The sequence below is a fragment of the Orbicella franksi genome, chromosome 4, assembly GCF_964199315.1.
Source record: "Orbicella franksi chromosome 4, jaOrbFran1.1, whole genome shotgun sequence".
Taxonomy (NCBI): domain Eukaryota; kingdom Metazoa; phylum Cnidaria; class Anthozoa; order Scleractinia; family Merulinidae; genus Orbicella; species Orbicella franksi.
The window spans coordinates 30,874,498-30,897,300 of NC_138148.1; the positions used below are offsets into that span (position 1 = coordinate 30,874,498).

At 38.8% G+C, this 22,803-nt stretch overlaps 3 protein-coding genes across 6 annotated transcripts in view; 2 read left to right on the forward strand and 1 right to left on the reverse strand.

The window, feature by feature from the left end:
• The first annotated feature begins 510 nt into the window (after positions 1-510).
• Positions 511-1,792, forward strand: LOC145483924 (F-box only protein 22-like). Its single transcript, XM_081462490.1, has 2 exons — positions 511-1,243; positions 1,329-1,792. Exons 1-2 carry the CDS (start codon positions 595-597, stop codon positions 1,790-1,792), a joined length of 1,113 nt encoding a protein of 370 aa, XP_081318616.1. The 5' UTR covers positions 511-594.
• LOC145483923 (putative tubulin polyglutamylase ttll-15) lies at positions 1,740-12,672 on the reverse strand. Its single transcript, XM_081462489.1, has 16 exons — positions 12,473-12,672; positions 10,073-10,288; positions 9,528-9,689; positions 8,614-8,733; positions 8,409-8,484; positions 7,554-7,713; positions 6,881-6,965; positions 6,293-6,371; positions 5,737-5,786; positions 5,220-5,278; positions 4,911-4,977; positions 4,234-4,296; positions 3,787-3,851; positions 3,486-3,585; positions 3,200-3,313; positions 1,740-2,957 (listed from the first exon to the last, which is right to left on the reverse strand). Exons 1-16 carry the CDS (start codon positions 12,512-12,514, stop codon positions 2,841-2,843), a joined length of 1,575 nt encoding a protein of 524 aa, XP_081318615.1. The 5' UTR covers positions 12,515-12,672; the 3' UTR covers positions 1,740-2,840.
• Positions 12,673-16,117: 3,445 nt separating this feature from the next.
• LOC145483926 (voltage-gated potassium channel KCNC1-like) overlaps positions 16,118-22,803 on the forward strand; it is an 8,289-nt gene continuing 1,603 nt past the window's right edge. Inside the window, exons 1-3 of one of the 4 annotated variants that reach the window (XM_081462493.1) lie at positions 16,118-16,213; positions 16,330-16,416; positions 19,604-20,312. In XM_081462493.1, the coding sequence (XP_081318619.1) occupies positions 16,358-16,416; positions 19,604-20,312 (768 nt within the window). In that variant the 5' untranslated portion in view covers positions 16,118-16,213; positions 16,330-16,357. The other 3 variants (XM_081462494.1, XM_081462495.1, XM_081462496.1) reach the window with 3 other exon arrangements.

A 22,803-nucleotide genomic window follows, 5' to 3' on the forward strand; every position in this document is an offset into this window, starting at 1 on the left:
CAATTATCTCTACATTCACTTTCACCATTTTCCAGTTCCAATGTACTGAACGTATGCAACAAACACCAAATTAACTTTAAACAAATGTTTATTCTGTTTCTTTGATTAAAAACTGTCAGGCAGACATATCAAATGGACACTTGTTAGTAGTGTTCATCAAACTTCTGCGGCAGATAGATCATCATGTGAGATCAACGGTGAACGCCACTGAAGCGCAACTGATACCATCTTTCAGGCTCACTTCCAGCGGTATTTCAAGTAAAGAGCTCATTGCTAACCGTCAGTTTCAGTGGAAGCCGCTCGCATTGTACCGACAGTAACTGAAAGTAAATTTGCATTACGAAGCTCCTACCGCCGGCCGCGTGGTCTCTGAAAAACGTTAGATAGTAATGATAGCCATTTTCTTCGTTAACACCGCTGCTGTCTTATCAAAGTATCAAAAATTGAGAACAAAAGTTTGTTTTAACACGGAGACCATACAGCAAACTTAAGTTTGCATTGTGCGAACAACAAAACCTGCGCGCGAATCAAATGTGACCTCACAACGAACAGCGTCACAATCAAACGCATTCGAGCGCAAAAAAAGAAATCAAAATGTCGGCAACAAGCGATCGTGCGCATTCTTTTCTACCTTATCTTCCAGAAGTAGTGGACATGATTTTGAGATATCTCCCGGCTAGGGAGCTACGGACAACGGCGCGAGTGAGCAGAATGTGGAGACACATTTCCATGCAGATTCTTCATTCACGCACAACCTGGAGCGTGCATTACCTGGCTGACAAGCTAATAACTGGCAACGAAATCGACAGTGTCATCGAGAACATGTATACCGAGCCTCGGATGGTAATTCAGTTAAGCCACCGTGAGATCTGGTTCACGAGAAGAGAACCTCGAAGGCGCAGGAACGAAGAACGACAGCTGGTACGATCCGTGTTCAATTTATTTTCCAAGCTGCCGCCGGGATGCGTCACGTTGGGCTGTACCACTGAACGCATAGTGTTTCAGCAGCCCATTGACCAGTTTACCCCAGATCACATGCATCATCTCAAGACTGGCCACGCCTTTATGTGCGCGCCGTATATGCCAGGTGTAGACTATCATCATGTTTATCTTCGCACTCCAAGACCTCCCCCAGAAAGCCGCTGGTGTGACATGTTTGATTTACCCGCCAACGCTCCAGTGAAGTTAGTTATTCTGATCGCATTGTCGGCGAGTAGAGATTTTATACCTTTCATAGCTGCAGGTACTGCAATTTTAACCTGATCTTGTCCTCTTTTAAAATACCTTAATATGCCTTAACGTTTTCCGACCTTTGGTTTACAATACAGGAATCCGTGAGACATACGGGGAACAAGTGGTTGTTTTTGGTGGCGTAGGGCACGACCGTTTGTTTATTGATGGACTGGTGAAGAGAGCAAGGGTTGTCGCAGTGTTTATTTCCGGTCAACGATTCCGTGCATGCGCAGGACTATTAAATAACGGCAACAACGCTGACTTTTACTCGCCGGCTCAACAACTCATCGAAGACGCTAGCAGACACGGTTTCACACCTAAGTTTTCGCTCCTGTTCACGTCACGGTTCGTTCACAAAGGACAAGCCTTCTACTCTAGCTCGCAAACAGCCTTTAAAGAAGGATTTACCAATAGTCCCATGATTGGATTTTATTCGTACGGTGAATACTGTTTAACTGAAAGAGATGTGGGGGTAACGAAAATCAATGACTTCAAGAGACTTATGAGATATAATTCAGCCATTTATTGTGTATGTTCGTATCGAAACGAACCGCCGTAATACATATTTTGAAATTGTAAATATCGTAAATAGGTGGAAAATCTCAACACTAGTTAGAAAGTTTAAATATAATTTTTTCTTGGTTTGTATTAACGAAAATTGAAACAACAAAATCTACAAACATAACATCTGTTTAAACTGCTATATCAGTGTAAGGTTTTAAGTGCAAAGCGATCGCACTGGTAAAGTAAATTAAAGGCTACATACTTACATTTACTTTCTTTGTTTTTTAAGTTTTTACTTTTTATCTCACTTCTACCCTTGAAATATAGTAAAAATGCCAACCGCTGCCTGAGAAAATATACGTGTTACGGTGTATACTCCTGAAATCACGTTACATTTGTGACAGGTTTTACCGCTACATCTGATTGGCTTATGCGGTGATTGAAAATAGAAACTAATTCTTATTGGTTGACGCCACTTTCCCGCGTTTTCTCCACTTGGCTCTACGGTTAAACCACACGAACTGAACTACCGTAAATTCACGTAAGAGACCGTCATTGGAATAGAAGATTGATCTAACGAAATATTAGGTTACTGGTAGCGTATTTACACTTATTTTTTGTACAAAAATTAAACTGAAACTTGCAAATCACGTCCAGCTTCAAGAAAGCATAGACCTTTACGGTACAAATACCTTCACAGTAAAAATGGAACGATTATGTTGCTACTGAGGATAAACATGGATAAATATTTTCTCAATTGACCAGAACATAAGTTAGTTATTACAACGGTGTATGATCCACCCACTATTACAAAACAGTATTCCACAACAGAGTCCATCAAGTGGGGCAAGTTTGACAAGTTCAGGCGAGTAGCTCGATATGGAGTCATTGATTCCCAGTGACACCCCGTAGAGGAAGCCATTTTGGAAGAGTACGAATCGCGTTCAAGTTGAAATAATCCTTTGACACAAAAATTACCTAACGCTGAAATTTTCAGAAATATCGATACTTCTAACCAAGAGCATCGAATGTGTATTGAATACAAAACGGCAATTATTGAATTATTTAAATTCTGCTAGAGATTACAACTGAAAGCTAACAAGTTAAGCGCACCACGTGATGTCTTGTAGACACATGGCTTGAAACCACTGAAACATTAATTGATTAGAAGAACTAAGACTCAATTGAGGACTGTCTTTCTTCGCTTCTCCTGTTTGAGTCTGTAAACAACAAATAGTGACAAACATTAACATTCCTCACCGGCTATGTCATGGAAACTCAACTTATGGGTGGACCTTCTGACTTTTGAGGTGGGGGAGGTGATTTCCTTGGTACACGAAAGGTTTCAAAAAGAAATTCACGACTATGCCAAATCACCGACCCTCCACTCCCCCCCTAAAAGGTCAAATGGTCCACCCTTTAATTGCTCTACTAATACAAAGATATAAATAGAAATATTTACCATGGCAGGAGGGTACACTCTGCGGAAGTTTCCTCTGTGAATGTGCTCTAAATACGCGGCTTTAATAAATTCACGTTCATTCTCTCTAAGACAAGGATAACACAGACGGCAGATCTAAGAAAACAAAAACACAATGTGTAACACCTCTATAAGCAATTCATTGTATGTATGTCTGATTTTCAGCGACAAAACTTAAATAATTCGTGAAACGAGAAGAGGCTGAAGACAACCGACTGATCTAAGAACGAACGACGACAACAAATAATCAGACAACCTTGAAACACACCTCTTTGATACAGGCCTTGGTGCATTCCTTACTTGAACAGGTTTCGTACAACACTTGGATGTCTTGATCGCTTACTAGCATTTCTTTTTCAGATGGCGAACTTAAAAGCAAACAAACAAATCACTTCAGAAATTCTATAATGAGAATCTTAGCAGATCCTCTTTACCCTTTGTCAAGCGAGAAGCGAAAAAGGACCAAGAACAAGAAAATGCCGGGCTGCGCGACAGACGAACTAGCGTAGGCTTGTAGCCCATTACCAGCTTTCATACTCACAGAATCGATTGCAGATGATCTGTCTTACCTGTACTTCAAGCTATGATCCAGTTTAGTTGCTACTCCTACTAAACCAAGAAGGTTAAATACAACCTAAGGAAGGAAAACATCGACAAATCAAGAAAAGCATTTCTGCACAAGTTGATTCAAGAGGTAATACTGTCAGTAACCTGTTGTCGCCAGAGGCACCTTGGGAATGCTTCTGTCACGATATGAAGGACTTAGGATAGCGGTCAAAACATCAGCCTTTTTATGCTTTTCATCAACTTTGGGTCAGTAACATACTGAGAATAGTTACTGACCTTTCGTAAGTCACTAGAGACATTATTATTGATGTGTTTACGTTTAGAGATTTCTACTGATCTTTTATACGTCACTAGGGATATTTGCTGACCTTTTTAGTTTCATAAATTACCAGAGGTATTTACTGACTTTTCGTAAGTCATTAGAGATATTCATTGATATTTTTACTGACCTGTTCGTACATCAGTTTATTATCTGAATGCGCTGCTGACGACAGATTAGGAGACATATTCACCTACAGAGAACGTCATGTGACATTAACAATTTTTACATATATGAACTGCACAAAACGACCGCATTTACGTATGCTTCCTTTCAATCAGACACTCATACATGTATAGTTGGTTGGTTGCTACATCAGTTAGTTGGTAATGTGTTATTGGTTTCCTAAGTTCAATAGCACTGAAAGAGCAGTAATCAGCAAAAGAGAAATTTTCATGAGTCTTGATTAGATGTTTATCGGTTTAACAACTCCTTGCATATGAACGAGTTCTTCCCGCTGACCGTCCATTGAAATAGGTTATGTTCACTCTAATTATTATTATTTTTTTTCAATTACCTTCCTGTACATATATTCTCTGCCATCGGCGTCAGTAGCTTAGTTTCCTTGCTTTTCAACTTGTGCTAGCCAATCAAAGCGAGAAGTTGTTTAGTCAGGCTACTACTGGCTCGACTCAGCGCACTTTTCCCGCGCTTTCCACCGAGTTAACGCTTCTGCTTTCAAGTTCGAAGACACGAGTTCCTACTGCCATTGTGATTGGCTCTTAGTTATAGTTGAACAGCTGTAAAAAATATTTTGTCTTACAACTACTAGCGACTGCCTACAAGATGATGAATAAAATCAGTTACCTCCATGAGCCAGACTTTCAAGTCCGAGTCCAATATGAAATCAAAACGCACCATCTCAAAGAAGTTTCTGAACATAGGGAAGAAGTGACAGCACCGATGAGAAAACGCGATTGACAAAGATAACAAGCTGTGTTTAAGTCATGAAAAGCCACTATCCTTTAATGGCCTATTCTGACTATCAGGTATATATTGAGCATTTGCAGAATTAAGGTGAAGAGGATGCTCACTAACGGAGACATATTGAAGGAATGCTGAATTACAGAAACACATAATTCTACTGCATTAATTGAGAATAAAAGGAAGCGTTACCTGGTGGATTTGTAGCTTGAGGATGCACTAATAAGGTCTGGTTCCTTTCTTAAATAAACCTGGAAAATAACAAAAATAAAAATGTATGGATTTACATTCTTAGCAATAACTCATTGACACAATAACATTTTTTTTTTTTAAAAAAGAACAATTTCAATTTCCAACAGTTGATGCTCAGTATTTGTCCAACTGATTGTATACTGTGTCATGTCTGTTTCTAAAAGTTACTATAAATGAATTTCAATCAAATTTAAAAACCTATTAAGTAAACATTTGTTTACTAGGTTTTCTGCCATTTGAGCTCTGTAATTGGTTAATTAAATTAGTGGAACATCTTCTGACCAATCAGGTGTATTTTCAGATACAAAACCGAACCACTTGTGACAATCCCTACGCTTGCCTTCATGGTTTTTGGTGCATAGGGTCATAGTGCTGTTCAATTAAACTTTAAAGTAATTAGAAGTACTGCTAGATTAGCAAGACTTTAAAACAAGCAAGTTAGAAATAGAGGCTTTACCTCAGCAATGGCCCTGTAAACATCATTCCACATCTTATCTACATCTTTACCTATGAAGAACAAAGATATTCCTCAGAGGTGGGACTTCAAAGATGCTCTAGTAATAAATTAATCATCTCCTGAGGTACATGCACACATTTCCCAATCACAGAACAGGGAGGGGGAGGGACTGATAGAGCACCACAGGAGTGTAGCCAGGATTTTTCAATTGGGGGGGGGGGGGGGGGCACACTGTGTCAAAGTGAGGGTACTCACCAGATGTACTCATCGCCTGTTGTAATTTCTTTGCTTAAAAAAGGCTTACAAAGGCAGGGGTCATGGGCACCCCAGGACCCCACCCTAGCTACTCCCTTGCACCACTCTTTTGCTTGGGCTGCTCTTAATTTAGAGCTTCGGAGTACACAATAAATGTTAGGACGGCCGGGCCCCCTAATGTTTCATTGCATTGCCCTGATTTTTTAACCCTACCACTTTAAATTGGTCTCTGTCCCCCGAGGTGACACTTGAACTTGACAAAAACTATAACACTGACATGATTACAAAGATCCATGTGTACCTTGCTGTTGCAGATAGGCGTTAAGCAGCATCTTGCGGCTGAACTTTCCATTATGCCATAATTCCCTCAGAGATGGCAACTGAAGAATTGAGTAACAAAAAATGTCCCCAAAAAGAACAACAACTCACATTGCAATTCAACAGGGGCTGGGAAGGGGCTTCAATTCATATTTATAGTTAAATTTGAAAGAATAAACATAAATCCTTACAGTATGCTACATTCAGTGCATTGTATTTCCCAATATCCCATTCAATAAAGAGAGATGAGCCTTAGAAAAGCTTGTAAAAATAAATCAGTTTACAGAGGTTATATGAGACCTGATAAATGCATTCCCGAATCATAATCTCTAGAGAGTCTCTATCATTCCACATATTGCAGACTGAGATATTTCATAATACAGTTCAGGGAAGTCAGGTATTCCATAAAGTCATTTCTACAATGTACACAATCAACCCAATTTTTCAAACCAAAGTGACATGGGAAGGGTTAGACCATTACAGTGAAAATACAAGTACATTAGGAAGGAGGAGAAAGAAGGAATTAAGAATTCCTGTCAGGTGTATGACAAGTATTAATTTAACACTGTACCTCCCATGGCTGGGTGTATGAATCTTCCACGACGTACTTCTGTTCATCATTTGGGTCAAAAGGGTAATAGTCCTTCTGACAATATCTGAGGATTTAGTAAAAAGACTATGTATACTTTCATCTGGTCATGGAAATGGAATGTTGCCTTATAATATAAATTTGGATGTTCACCATGGCAAGCATCTCATTATGTCAGGTCTGGAGGTTCATGATCTGCTGCAGCACATGTTTAAGTCACAGTGCCTGTCTTTAAGCAGGTCATTTTTAAACATCAAATTTAGTGGGAATGAGCAAAAAACTCATAAGATGTGTGACACTGTTGATAAATTAGATATAAGGTTCAAAAGGCTCTTAAAAGAGTCAAATATTCGCTGGTAATCTAAATTTTTAAACATGTACTGTTTTTTTGTACTGTAAGCGCATTGCACAAAGTTATGTAGATACCAACTTAAGGAAATGGTGCAATTAAAGGGTCAATTAGAAAACTGAATTGACAAGTCATTTGCAGCACTAAATGGGTCAGTCATAGATGAATGGCCTCCCATCAATTAAAATTGTTTAATTGTCAACAAGAGTTTGCTTGACTGTGTATTCATACACCTTGGTCACTATTTAAGATTCAATCATGAGACATGCATTCATTACTGTATTCAATTTTATTAAATAAAATTACCTGATGAGAACTTCCTGGTCATAAACATAAACTCTGAGAGGATCAATGGATGTAAGGACTGTGTAAATGCCAATGTCAAACTTTCGTTCATCAACAAGAAATGGGTTAGCAATGTACTCCTGGACAAAATTCTGATCAGACCCCTTGCTGAGATCAATATCTGTGAAACAAAATACATGTAGTCAAAAGAAAGAAAAACCATCCTTGTTGGCAATCAAATTCTATTAATTAATACAGGGTTGATAGCATGATGGATATGAAAAGGACATGACTGCACCAAGGGTTAACTGACACCCACAAATGAAAGGACACAGATGAAGCACACAAATATGAGCGAACAAGGTATAAAAAAATATTGTTGACTGCCTCATTTGTGTGCAGTTATTAATATCTTCCTCTTCCTTCTAATTAAAGCAATCACGGTGACTTCACCAAGAATTAACTACAAATCTGGCTTTTTGGCCAGTGTTCTTGGGTTGTACAATTGGCTACTGTAGATGTAATTCTGACAGAAATCAGAGTTATTGTTGATGAGTAATGGTATTTGTACTGATACTCGCAGCATTATAAATAAAGTTCACACATGAATGCTACATGTATACACTTAGTCAAGTGTACTGAGTTACACCTAACCTTTTGTCAAGAAAACCAATTTTAATTTCTGACTTTTTTCACTTGCTGTACTTTAATGTCAAGGTACATAATTAGCACACTGTACGTAAGAAGTGTGCGAAGCAAAAAAGAATCAGGGGAAAGACATAATTGCTAACTTGGACAATGTTAGACTGTTCCGGCTGAACTGGAACAAACTTTTAAAACATGATGATCAGGAAGTTAATAAATATTGCCACATACCTTTTGGCAATTTGATGTGTATTCCTCTATGATTATTACTCTTTTCCACCCACAGTTTTTGAGGGTGATTTTTCACCTGTAAATGATCAAGATAATGTCGCAAGAAATCTAACTGGAAACACACTAAACAAATGGAACTTCAAGAATGCAATCAATGGAATTCACACATAAAATGTAAATTTGACATTCATATCAGTTGACTTACTTCTTCTAAAAACTTCTGAGTGTCCTTTGGAATCACAAATGCTGGAGGAATAAATTGAAAATGGTTCACAGCCAGGCTAACTTTGTTTGTTATATATCCAGAGCCTGGAAAATGGTTAATCTAAATGGACAAGTAAACAAAAGACATGTTACAGTCAAGCAGTACACAAACACTAAGAACAGTTCTGAGTACATATATAAATTTGCATACTGTTACATATATATGTTGAAAATAGAAAAAAACTACACTACACGTAAATAATATTCTTATGAATGTATAAACTTACTACAGTTTAAAAAAGCAATAGCTGTCATTGCAGTTATCAGCGGCTTGACACACAAACGAGGCAAAAGGGACAATTCTGCATTGTATTGACCCTTTCGCCTTGTTTCCATGCCTTTTAAAACAAATATTTGACCGCAGACTCAACTGCAGTAACAGCTATTCTGATTGACCACCATCAGGCCAGGATTGCTAAGCCCAAATCCACAATTTCAGGAAATATTTATTAAGCCAAAAGTCAAGAAAACATTCTCCCTTTGTAAGATAACAAGGGCTTCACATACATACATGTAGACTCATTGCCTAAATCAACAAATAGCAATGCTCAACAAACAAGTAATGATGAGAAAACTAAACAAAATTGAAGAATTTCTAGCACATTCCAGGCAAATGTTGTAATGGAGCGGGGAGGGATGAGGAGGGTACATGTAGGTTTAGGAGGGTAGGAGTGAGGAGGGTAGGTGAGGTGGGTAAGGGTGAGGACGGTAAAGGTGGGGAGGGTAGGTGAAAAGGGTAGTAGGTGAGAAAGGGGGTATGTGAAGAGTGTGGGGGTGAGAAGGGTAGGCGAGGGGAGAAAAGGTGGGGAGGGTAGGGGTGACGAGGGTAGGTGAGAAGGTTAGGTCCATTCTAACCTTTTGATGAGGTTCTAAAGTTTGCAGCATTTCTTTCAGATCTCCACCAAACGGGTAATCATGGGCCCACATCACATCAAACAAGCGACTCCGTGCCTCTGTCCTGGTGTAACCAATACGACTAAACACTGCCATCACATGCTTCAAATAGCCAGATCTTAGCTGTCAGTGAGTTAAAAATAATATGAAAGTTAACTTTAGAAACTATTGCTAACACCTGATGGTGTACTTGAACAAAGTCTACAAATTATTTGTAATAAATGCTCCATTTATGAGCTTACAAACCATACCAAAAAACATGTTTGGTCAAAACATGCTATCTGGGCCCAAGTGATTGTCAGACACACTGAAGGTTATTATCATGTAGGCTATACATAAGCCTACAATTTAACTAAGTTCTAATTGGAGAAAATTTAGTGGTGAACTATAATGATTTACAGTGTCCTTGCTCAAAAGTGGTCTTGAATAAAAAACAAACTACCGGTATTGTCTATAGATGTAACTGCAGTTTTATCAGTACCACATGAAATTATTTGTTCTCTTACATTCTTGGCATTCATCCAAACAATGGGTCTACTTGAGCTACCAAACTCTGGGTCACCCACAGACAGCCCAACATTCAAACTCCGCAGCTGATAGATATTGACTAAGATCAATAATACACCGAAGCACAGGCATCCAATCATGAGCTGCATCATCCGGCGTGACACTTGGAGCCCAAGGTGAGGATGGGGGTAATACTTGGAATTATCTGATGCATGCTGAAAACAAAATTAAAACAATTTGTCAAAGTGGAGATCAGTGTAAGAATTTAAAAAATTACCCCACAAGTGTCCTTTGTTTGGGGGTGCATAATACACTGTAACTGTGAACAGCCGAAAAATTATAACAGTCTGGGTTCAAAGGGTGGATAACATTATCCACTATTGTAGATTACTACCAAGGTGGATAATAAAGTGGATAGTATTATCTACCATTTCAACAACTGGGTTCTGAGTATCAAACTCGGAATCCCTGCATTTTAGTAAGTACCGTAAATCCTTGAATTAGCCCCCCCTCGAATGAGCGCCCCCTTCGAATAAGCGTCCCTCCTATTGGCCAAAATTTAAAATAAGCCCCCCCCCCCCTCAAATAAGCACCCCCCTCACCTTCCCCCATTTTGTGGACAAGTAATGAGACAACAAAGGACGTATAGTTTTCATCGTGTAGTATTAGATTTGTGCATTGTTTCAGTTTGTGAACACGTTACGTTTGGAAAAAAAAATTACAAGTACTAATGGTGTCATGATCATGATTTAAAGTTTAAGATCAGCTTTTTAGGTCGATAAACAGCTTATGTTGTTGTTTACGCGCAGATGATGTATTAAAAAAAATGATCATGTCTGGCCACGATTTAGGAAAAATTAAATAAGCACCCCCCATCTTCTCCTAAATTTGAAATAAGCGCCCCAGGCGCTAATTCGTGGATTTACGATATACACATGAATCTTCTTGGACCTGTTATTTCCAGGATCAAAGTTACTTTAACATCTGTCTGAATAAATATATTGGATTAAGACATTTAAGTATTACAGGAGTTAGGAGAAAGCAGAGGAATTGTAAGCATGGCCAATCAGTCTTGTAATTAAATGTGCCCTAAATAACAACTGAACAAGTTAACAAGTATGGATGAGACCAGGAAGCTGCATAATTTTACATGTACATTAGTTTAAAACTGATGCAGTTTGATATAAGTTACAATAACAAATGGATTTTATGGTCAGGATTTATATGCTACTGAGCAGTTCTTCATATGATGTTGCAAATGTTTCATTAAATCAAACTCAAAGTTTGCTTATTATGTTTCAGCAATTTTAATAAAGAACTTCTGGAAGAATACCACGAAAAACAAAGGGATAAGCTGACTGATTATCATTTTCTCAGAACTGACAGGATCGAAATGTACAGCAGCAGTAATTTCTAACTTTTCATTTCATGCCTCAGACTGAAATGGTCAATTCAGGGCAATCACGTTATATTATATAACAGTGTATAGAAGACAAAGTTATTCTAAGCTATTGTCCATGTAAAACTTTAATTTTTCTGCATAAAAATTAAAAGATATCCATTAGTTTGTCTCTAAAGTAATGATTTCCCCTGAAACAATTGAATTTTAGGGTTGTTTGAAATTTATTGCTAAGAACATATTCCAAGTGAGAGCTAATATGTCAGCCATCTGTAAAAAGTTATCTTAAGTAAAAAAGCTTGTTTTAAATCTTTTGTGTTAATGAGAGCTGCAATTTGAAGCTGACTAATTATACTTTTTAAGCGAGGCAGCTGTTGGATGCATTAATTTACAGCGCCATATCACTTGTGTTTTGGAGAGTGAAGTTTGAAAGCTGTAGTCGAGATGGAAACTGTTATTCTGAAATTGCAAAATAGATACTAGAAAAATCTCTTAAAAAACCAATCTCTTAAAATTCTTCTGAGAGTGAGAAATTTGTCAATGAAAATAAGCTGTAGATGGCCGCGATCAATTGTTTTGACCAATGGAGAATAATTTAAACAAAACATAAAACTGAAGCGTCCTTGCTACTCAGTGAGCTTCTAATAAGTTTATCTGCTATTTTAATAAACTTACATTAAGCTTGTAATCTTATTTCAAACATGCAGCAAGGTCAAAGGACCAGAATGGAATGACGAACGATCGAATCTCGCTAATTCAACTACAGAGCATTACGAACTACGCATCCAGTACATTATTTTTTTCACAAATCGACTCTGACAGATCACAAGTGGGAGCGAAGTGGAGTAAATCGTTCCATTGAGCCATTCGTGTCGGCCGTTACAAGTAATCATTGGCGAGCATGCATGCTTTGGTTGCGGTGGGCTGAGTAAGCCCCCCCAAAAATAAATAATACTGATAAATAAATAGACAAAACACAGGCTGGACTATCTGAACGCACCTTGTATTCTGGATAATGATTTGAAGATTTCCACGGCCACATCTTCCAAGGAGAATGGAAAAACAGCTGTGTACTTCGCGCGCTGATAGCTGTGAAGTTCTTTGCACGACTTCGAACCGGCTGCGAACGAATCCCGAAATACAATAGCGTGACGCAATTGAATATTGGCTTCTGCCACTATTGGTAAAGAATGCGCTGTTTTCTTCGCTTTCCGCTTCAAGAGTTACTGTTGTTGGTGCCGCTTTACCTTCCAAAAATCGCAGTTGCCGGGCACTAGCTGATACTGATAGATGAGTAAGACTGGTATCTGGAAGGATAAGATCGCTGTTTAATCAGATCGCAGGCGCCTAGAATTATAGCGACTCGTCCCCAGAGCGCCTCCACTCTAAGTGGCTTTCTTGGGCTAAGATTTCTTTGTCAGAAGAAATCTTAAATTCAATGCTTATTCCCTTTGATGAAAATTCCACTGGTTCACATACTCAAGCTATTTTGTTCGTTCTACTTGATCAGTTTCCATGGTCTTCCTCCTTCACATCGCGATTCACAGATAATCATCTCAACGCATTTGCGTCGTTTTAGAGATCGTTCGTTTTTCTATTTTATGGGGTAGGGGAGGGGGGGGGGGGGGTGGCTGGTGGGATTTGATAAATGGTCCCTGTTACACATAATGACCCCACTCTTCATCATAACTTTTTAACCTCCCCCCCCTCCTTCCTCCACTCGAACCCCTAAATTTTTGGGATGATCCCCCGGGAAAATTAAAAAGTGAAATTGTTGCAGTCTGAAAACAATACAAGAACAAATTATACCAGTTTCAAGCCAGTTAAGCAGTTTTTGATACTGTACCAGTTTTTTAGTCATAAAAATAGACAAAGACCACCTAGATCAGAGCTGATTGTCTTGACTGTTTTATGAAAGGGAGTTGTATGGTCGTTAGTGAAGGTGAGTTGAGTGTATTTACAGGGCATGCTCTCAAAATTGTATTTTCAAGAACTTCAGGAACGTTCACTTTTGAGCAGAACTTTAGGTCTCGTAGTGGGGTCCGGGGGCGTGCTTCCCTGGAAAATCTTGACTTTTCAGGGGCCCAGGAACACTATTTTAGGTATTCTGGCAGAACTTTTGCACTATTACAGATACTGTCTTACAATACATATATTCAAGTGAAAATAGACAAAAGCATGACAAAAAGCTGACGTTCACGGCTCTGTTTTATCAAAGGGAGGTTGTTTGTGAAGGTTGAGCTATATTTAGCAACCAAATGCTTAGTGGGGGCTTAGTTCTTGCTGTAGGGTACCTAACAAAGTAGGGGGACCCAGGGGCATTTTTAAATTTTCAGAAACTCAGGAATGCTATTTTAGGAATTCTGGCAGAACCTTTTTGCACTACGGAAGCCGTCAATAAGGTAATATTTTGAATAGCCCTCCCTTTAAACACCATAATTTTCAGCCGGCCCCCCTTTAGAGCCAATTTTTGGCATAGCCCCTCCCCTGAATCCCACCAGTCCCCCTCCCCCGCTATATTATAAAGAATGAACGGTTCCTTAGTTCTAGCAGAAGTGGTTTATTCAGTTTCGACAAGAAAGAGAGAATAACCGTCATCTCATGTTTTCGATCATCTGAATGAATTCCCTTGATACGGCGAAAAAACATTTTCCTCCGGTTTTATAATATCGCTTATGCTATTATGCTATGATATGCTATGTCACGGGTAGCAAAAATTACACTTTCCACTCTCTAAGGTAGCTAATTTGTACTGCCAACTTTTTCCCAAAGATCACAACCTTTCTCGCCAAGCTTCGGGAATAGACCTCAGAACTTCAGGGCCGACTAACCGCTACAATAGACCATTTCTTGATACCATTTTTAGGTACAACTATTCCGATAAGATGAAAAATTCTGCTTAGCCTGATACAGCTCTGATTCTGCTAGGAATTCTGCTCACAGCGGAATGTGTCGGAAAATTCTGCTCAGATACAGTTACGTACTCTCCTGGAATTTCCGCTCAGAATACCAATTTTTTTTCGTGCCTTGTGCTTAGTTTAAATTGCCATAGTGACCTCGCTTTCAGCCGTCGCAGTTAAAAACAGGAGTTGTTTTTTTTTTTTTTTAATTCTGAGCACAAGCACAGCACGTAGGCAGCACAGTTTCACATTCATTTCTAAAGAGTTATCCGGCAGTATCAATTCTCAAGAATTACGTACCCCTTGGCAGGCAAGTGGCTCATCTTGAGAAACTTGGTGATAGAAACGAAGAACGGGTGATTCTGGGCTACCGAACTCTCTCACCGAGTAAACAAGGTAAATGGTTTTGTTTTTAAAGAATAAAAGACCTCTCCTACGTGATTCATTTTGGCGGACATTAGCAACTTTAGAGTAAGCTCTAACAGTTATTTTTGTTGTTGTTGGCAGTCCTGTTGTGTTTTGCTGCTGTTATTATCATCTACCGATTTGTTGTTGTTATTTTTGCTGTTGTTATTGTTGCTCCCTTTTGTGTTTTGCTGCTGTTATTATTCCATGCGATGGCGGGACATTGTGTCCATCAGGCAAGGCATGCTGGTAATGGTGGTGAACAGCTATTGGTTGATGCGCTTCTTTCACTATTTACAGAATAGAATGGAGAAACGTATCTATTATAACAAATCACAAACAAAAAGAACACTACGAATGGCCTAGCGAGCGAGAATTTAACCACATAACGTTAGATGCCAAACGCAACGTAATTTAAACCATATTGGAGAATCGCGCCCAGTGCGAAGTATACCACTTTCACTCAGATAAAAATAAATAAACAAATCAGTGGCGATGGATCTACTTTTGCGTTGTTGAATGAAAAACATTGGTCCCTGTTATAGATTACCATTAGTTACTTACTGACATGACGGCGGAGGAAGACTAAATATATACAACAGAAACATTTCATGTCATGATACATGTTATCCAGCAAATGGGGGTTTTTGTCACAGCGTACTGACGGCAGCAGCAATAAAGGACTGCAAGACTTGAAGTCAGAAAAGGTTCAAAATTTTCATCACCGCGAAAAAAAAAGGCTGCACATTATTTTATTTTTGTTTTTATTTTTTCAGTTCCGGAGTTCTCTTCAATCTGTTGCCGAACACAGCTGGATTACCGTTTGCACTGACCAAGCGATTAACTCGTTTATGACGTATGTTTTTAGTTAGGCAATTACAATCTGTGTTTTCGTTTGCCTAGACTACAGCCGGGAAAACCACGCTTACACCGACATTCGCGTTTTCTGTAACAGCAGTTGAATCCGAATATGAGAATTCAAAAAGTGATGGAGTTTACTGGAGGTCTCGAAGAAGGAAAATTCTCTTCCGTCATTAAAAACATTCCTTTGTCTGCATCAATGACAATTGAACTAAAGTCTGCTCCTCGCATTGATCTCGTAACAATGTTAATTTTGTCATTCCTGCACAGGATAATTTAGTAGAGGTCAACAGTTTTACTTCACCCTTTAATTGCTTAACGTGATTTACATATAATTTCTCGTTACGGCTCATATATCTGACACGTAGCCGAACGCGGATCACGTTGATGATTGGACGTTAGAACCAGAATTTAAAAACATTATCGATCATAATAAAAAAAAAATTCTCTTAAGTAATTGCTATAAAATGTTAATTTTGCAAACTGTACGCGATAACCGCCATTTTATGGCCAAAACTATGGAGAATTGAGCTGACAAGTTTATTGAAAGCGCGCTGGACGTTTCAGTTGATAAGGTAGATAAGAAATGATATTTTGATGTCAATTTTAGAGTGACGTTACGTTTGCAGCCGTATAATAAGATTGTTATCATTTTCCTTTTAACTCGATCTGTTCTCTTACATTTTACCAGATCGCATCATATCAGTTCTACAGTCAACATGTACCACCACTGTCACGGCAAGAAGTCGACAAAGAGATCATTCCGCGTTAATGCAAGGTAAAGTATGGTCAAGTATAGAAGGTATAGTGATTATCAGGGTCTGACTAAATTTTACGCGCACTTGAGAGCGTGAATAGATTTCAACCGAGCGCTGTGCTATACATATGTTATATGTAGGGTCCTCTTGGCTTTCTTCGCTTAGTCAAATGGAAGAGATTCCCATTTGACTTCGCGTGCGGTTTTCTATTGAGTGTCTCCAGTTCGATGTTTCAACTTTAAGCACATTAAGACCCGAAATCAAACTCCAGAATTGGTCAATTTAATAAAAGAAGTTGGAAAACTGCTATCGATTCACTAAGGCTGCTTTCCGCCGTTTTTCACTAAGTACTCGATTTTTGGAACAATTTATAACACCTAAGAGCAAATAACTGTAGTTTTTAACTGGCGCTTTACGGTGTCAAAACAGTCTGCTCAGCAATCCACACTCGAATTGTTCTTACGGATTAACCTTTCCTCCTCCTTCAGTCACCGAGTTAATCCGAGCCAGTTTCAGAGCGATGAGTCAGTTCCAGCGCCACTCTGCAACTACAGTTCTCACAGTGAAAGGAAGAGGGGATGCTCTTCGACATAACTATATAAAACCTTTTTCTTCAGGTTTGCAAAGAAATAGAGAGCTCTGCTAACAGCAGACTTCCTGTTTTTGTACTATAGTTAAATTTTCATGGTTACTTCTCTGAACACTCTTGTAGAATGCTCATATTATTAATAGTCACAGTTTTGAAAATTTGGAGTGCACGAGACAATGTATTTCCCCTGTTACATTGATGGACTCTTTTAGTTTGCCCTTCTCACTTGTTTGCATGAAATCTCTAACCATTTTAGAACGTGTAGTTTTCTCCCGTATTGGGCTTTTCTACGCTCAGTATCATAGTCATGCGGTGCGATGTGTAACAGGCGGCTGATTTTCTTTTCTTTTCAGTGTTCTCAGTATTCTTTCTGTTTAAGTCGATACCTTTCAGTGATGATTTCAATTCTCAACTTATTCATTCATCGTTCGTCACTTAAACCAAAATATTAAGAGGTTTCGTCACCTTGCCAGGTACTACGTGATTACATAAGCACATCTACAGAATATCGGCTCTGTCTGTTTTAGCGCCATGCCGATTAGTGCCGCCAATTCAACTGCGCTTGCTTTTTGTTTTGTTTTGTTTTTTTTGCTCCTTTCTGGAATAAATTGCGGTTTTTTGTTCAGTTGGTTATCCAATTTGTTTACACCTAAGGTTATCATAACATCACGTAAAATTTCAATCAGTTTAGCTAGCGAGATGAAATAAATTAAATTCTACCGAAAGACGAATTTCTTGCAAATGGTTTGACGTATTATCGACAAGACCAACAAGTTTCTTTAGGATTACATCAAAAATAACATCCGTAATTTTACACAGAACACTAATACTGTTTTGACACGAGGTCAAGGAAAGAGACGTTCACTTAATTACATTAAACAAGGCGTTTCTTGGACTGAGTTCTCAGAAATCGTATGTATTTCTATGTTATCTACTCGGTGCCGTTCAAATTCTGAAAATCTTATCGCACAAGTAACCCGAAAATAAATATCGTCCGTATCCTGAGCCGTGGTTGATAATGTCAGGTATTGACCCCTAAGGCATAGGAAATAACTGAGTGTTTATATTTTGGCCTGACTGAAGAAGCATTACAAATTGAATGTCCAATGAGCTTTCTCAGTTACCTTGGCTTCTCAGTCATCACCTTGAAATACTGAGTCCTTAGTAATGAAGCTACTATTGCTATTTTGGATCATTAGTCTTGTCAACGCAGAATACGCGCGCTGGCGGGACAATGAAGATACTGAATTCTACAACTCGAGCGGAGATCCTTTCAGATTTTGCCGATTAAGTTTTTCTTCGGCAAAACTCAGATCGTGTCGATAGTAGCCTGGCCACTGATTGCAAGTCCCGCTGACCCGAGCGCTGACTGGCCAGGATAAAAAGAAATGTCGTTTGTGTCCAAACGAAAGAAAGGAGCTCACAGGATAGCTATGTAAGTGTTTTTTTTTTTTCTGTTTGCGACAGGCGTTTAATCAATGAGCAACAGTTTAGGGGAAGTATAATACTGGTAATTTCAACTGACTCTATTGAACTCTTGAAAATACACTGCAAATATTTTAAATTTTTAAGTAAATTCAGTAGAAGGTAATTGACCCACGCGGTCACTCAAAGGAACAGCAAAGAGCAAATAAGCTATCATGGAATAGTCGGCTTGGCTTGATTACACGGCTTCAAGAAGTCTAAGTATACAGCGACAAAACACAACAACACATCGAGCAGATCCTGAGTAGGTTGATCGTTACCTAATGAACGAGAAAAGCCAGCATATTTAGCGACCGAGCTACGATTTGTCTCGTTCTCTTGAGTGACGAGCTTTATAGAAACATAATTGCATACTTTTCTCTAACGAATTAACTAAACAGAGATGATGTCATTTATATTGTTTTTTTCGAAGAATATAAAATGATGTTTACGAGACGCTTGATAGCCGCGCTTCTCTTGTTCTCCTTTGGTTTACCTGAGTCTTTCCTCGGCGGTTTGCTGTTTTTCTGTTCAGGATCAAAACATTATTTTACAAGCGAACAAAAGGACGATCAATTTAAAAGGTATCAAGGTAGACACAACACTCTTGTCAGTTTCCGCTGTGGATGCGAGCTACAAAGTGTCGCTTGAATCAGTAACACCAACGTGACAGCGAGAACGATAAAAACGTCAAATTTTATTTTGTCGTTGCGTGGTAAGAGAATTATAATGGCAGCACTTTAAAACTAGCTTAAAGGCTCATTACCCTTTACTTGCGTTAGAAGAAAAGAGAAATAACTTGAAAATGTTGCCACCGGGAGAGCATGTTAAACACGGCTAACGAGCCCTCGGGGTGTCTGTTTGAAAGAAAAGGGATTTATGTGTTTACTCGGCGAGTGTTTGCGGATTGATTTAGCGTCAAATGAGCGAGAGATGCCTTATTGCCCCAGGGTAACAGAGCTCGCCAGCACGTTTCCCATGCAGTCGGTAGAGTTGCTGTGATATGAAGTCAAATAAGCAAAAACCAAAAATGACATAGCACTTTAGAACAGGTAATACTCGTGTTCAGACCTGGCAGATATTGACCCATAGATAAATATCAGTTACAAACCTACTTCTAGTGCAACTGAATTTTAACATTCGTGCCCCAATAGGATTCAAGAACACGCGCAGTCGGACATCGCAGATAACTCTGCCGCGGAAACTGCCTCGCCGCCGCCGAACATCGCTGCTTGTTCTGCCTGGCAACATACAAGTTCTTCTCCTGTAATAATGTCTCGATCGCGGTCTCGACTCTTCGATTCAGACAATCCGGGAGAAACAAGGCTCTATTTAAACGTGGGAGGACAAAAACACGAAACATTTGTGAGCACGTTAGCTAGTATACCTGATACGCGCCTGGCATGGATAGCTGAACGAGCTCTAAAGGATCCAAGGCCGCTTGGACAAAAGCGCGAATTTTTCTTTGATCGGAATCCCGCGGTTTTTACACACATTCTAAACTTTTACCGCACAGGAAAGCTCCACTGTCCAAGAGATGTGTGTGGCCCACTGTTTGAGGAGGAGCTTAACTTCTGGGGTCTGGATGAAAAACAGATCGAAACGTGTTGTTGGGCGAAATACGACGAACATCGAGACGCCGAAGAGAAATTACAAGGATTTTCACGAGACGATGATCAGGATTCAGACTTTGAAGATGATATCGACAGTGGTTCTGGAGACATCGAAATCCCGAGCAGTGGCAGTGAAATTTGCCACGACGTGCGTCGAATAACGGCTCCGCGCGTGCGATACCCTTGGCAAACGCTCAAAAAGAGAATATGGAAAACATTTGATGACCCTTACTCCTCCAAATTTGCAAGGGTGAGTACAACAACACACATCAAACGTATATTGTGCGTTTGAATGATTTCAACATCCTGCTACTTCTAATGTTGTTGTCTAAGTTACGTACCCGTTGTTGTTAACCATTACAGTGTTGGCTTTTTTATTTTAATGTGTCCCCTTACTCTAAAAGAACTTAACGATGTTTCCGCATGGAAGCCACTGCGCACTATGGCCGCTTTTCAGCTATTGTAAGTCTTCCTTTCTTTAATTGTTTTAGTTTTATTTTACCAGTAACTACAAGCCGTTAAACTTCCTCACAATGAAAACCATAAAAAACCATCCCCCAAGACACAAAACCAGGCTCGTGTTCATTTGCTTTCAGCTTAACAGTTATTTGCATTTAGAACAAAATACAAAAGTTGCTACGCCGTGATGAAATATGCTTATCGGCGCTATGGCAGCCTCGTTTCACGATGTTTTACGGCTTATGAATAATAGTTTACTTTTTAATTTTCTGCTTTTCGTGTATCTGGTAATAGCTCTTATTGCGCTAATGGCTTAGACTCTAGCAGCTTTGTATATTCAATAAATTTGCGGAAGAAGAGAGCGCGATAACACAAACATTATAAATGCAAGCTCGGTCTAAAAATGCAAGCAAAAGAGGTATCCGCTTTTGATAACGAGGCGATGAAAAGTTTACGAGCGACAGCTTTCTTGAGAAACCTGTCAGCCACGCCGAAGTTCAGAAAAAAGAAAACCTTTGCTTAGTGTCAACGGGAGACAATTTTTTCCCCTAATTTAGTCTTTCCACTGTTTGTTCAATTTTTCTATTTAGCTATCTTTCTTAATGAATGAAAACTCCCTCCTTACGGTGATTGGCCAAGCCTAGACTTAACGTCGACTATTGAAAATGCCGCTTCCGATTTCGTGCTTGAAAAGAATCGTTCCTTCCTCAACACGAAAGATATCAAAACCGACAAGAGTAGCGTGCATTGATTAGAAAGACAAATTTCGATAAGAACACAATGAAATGATATTCTAAATCGTGTTTCAAGTATCTTCAGTTTCTCTCAGAGAAAGAAAAGTGTATTAATTAATCTAGAATGAAATATTATTTTTCAAGCTTCCATCTTGGCGACTTATTATATTCACTTTTTCCATCGGTTAATGTAGACAGGTGAACAAGCGTTTTGAATATAAATGCCTCCTTCTGCTACTAAAAATGAGAATCTTTTGTTAATCTGTCAAACAAGACACTTGTCTGGATTATTGATTTCTTTTCATGTCTTGCAATCTTTCCTCAGCTTGCAACGATAATTACGATATGATGAAACATAGTTTACGACCTGTGAAATCCATTTTCTTGAGTACATGGTTCTAAAATTGCTCGCGTTTGGCACACACAGCCATATTATAGATATAATGAGAATTAATCTTCTCTGGGGCGAAGTATTTATTCAGTTCTCCAGTTAAACTCAGCAAAAATGACGAAAGCAAAAAACAAATATGTTACCAAAAAGGCGTCGTAACCCGTTTTCATCTTGTTCATTTTATGCATAAAGAACTTTATTCTTAATTCTTATCAGAATTTTTAATTTTTCGAAGATCCATCCGCACCACCATGTGCAATTTGCTTGAGAAGAACTTAGAATATATTATTGCACTGTTCAATTGCCTTAAAACAAAACCTGTTTTACTTAACATGAATATACAGTACAAGGATAACAGCTGAACATAAGTCGCGCTTTGATTCCAAACGAGGTACATGTAAAAAGCCTTGTGTCTAAACACGTAACGCTGAAGCGAGCGACTTATCAGCGATCAACTTGTCTCACTCAGTTTGTATACATTAAAAACCTCGCATATCACAAGCATCAACTATGTACGCAGTTAGCCAAAGTGATATGCGCGTTATCATCGGACTTCACACAAACACTTGACAGGCGTAAAAGGTGTAAAATGAGCCTTTAAATTGCCCTTGGAAAACCAATTTCCCACAGATCAAAACTCCTTTTTTTATATTAAAAGAAAAAAAATTAGAAACGCCCTGTTTCTTACCCTCAAGAAAGTTTAAAACAATATGAGAGGAGAGATACAAAGCAATTTTCCAATTTAGAGTTCAACTTTTTGCCATGTTAACGTAAACAATCAGGGATCTTTTCCACCGGAAGGAAGAGTTTCCTCAACGCCTTAAAACCAAATATTTGTTGTCTTACTATGACTCTTCAGCATCAACCAATCCACTATGCGCTGTCTGCGGTCTGGAAAAAAGCAAATATCGCATGTTGAGTAAGTAAATTAACCATCTAAGGCATCTGACGTCATTGAAAAATCAGTCGTTTCCAGGTTCTTGTTTTACGTTATAAACTCGTCAATAAGGAAGGTCGCCTTGGGAGAAAGGACCGATATACTAACATGACGGATGTATCGAAGAAAATTATAACATTTCTAATCTGTTATTTTTCCAATACCAGAAACAATGTCAGCAGTTTGTCAAATTTTCCCTGCTTTCATACTTAGCTAAATT

Coding starts and splice junctions, on each gene's coding strand:
- LOC145483924 (XM_081462490.1), top strand. CDS start 595: ATGTCGGCAACAAGCGATCGTGCGCATTCTTTTCTACCTTATCTTCCA. Junction 1,244..1,328: donor TATACCTTTCATAGCTGCAG/GTACTGCAATTT, acceptor TTTACAATACAG/GAATCCGTGAGACATACGGG.
- LOC145483923 (XM_081462489.1), bottom strand. CDS start 12,514: ATGTGGCCGTGGAAATCTTCAAATCATTATCCAGAATACAAG. Junction 8,485..8,613: donor CTCAGAAGTTTTTAGAAGAA/GTAAGTCAACTG, acceptor GATCATTTACAG/GTGAAAAATCACCCTCAAAA. Junction 3,314..3,485: donor CCAAGGCCTGTATCAAAGAG/GTGTGTTTCAAG, acceptor TTGTTTTCTTAG/ATCTGCCGTCTGTGTTATCC.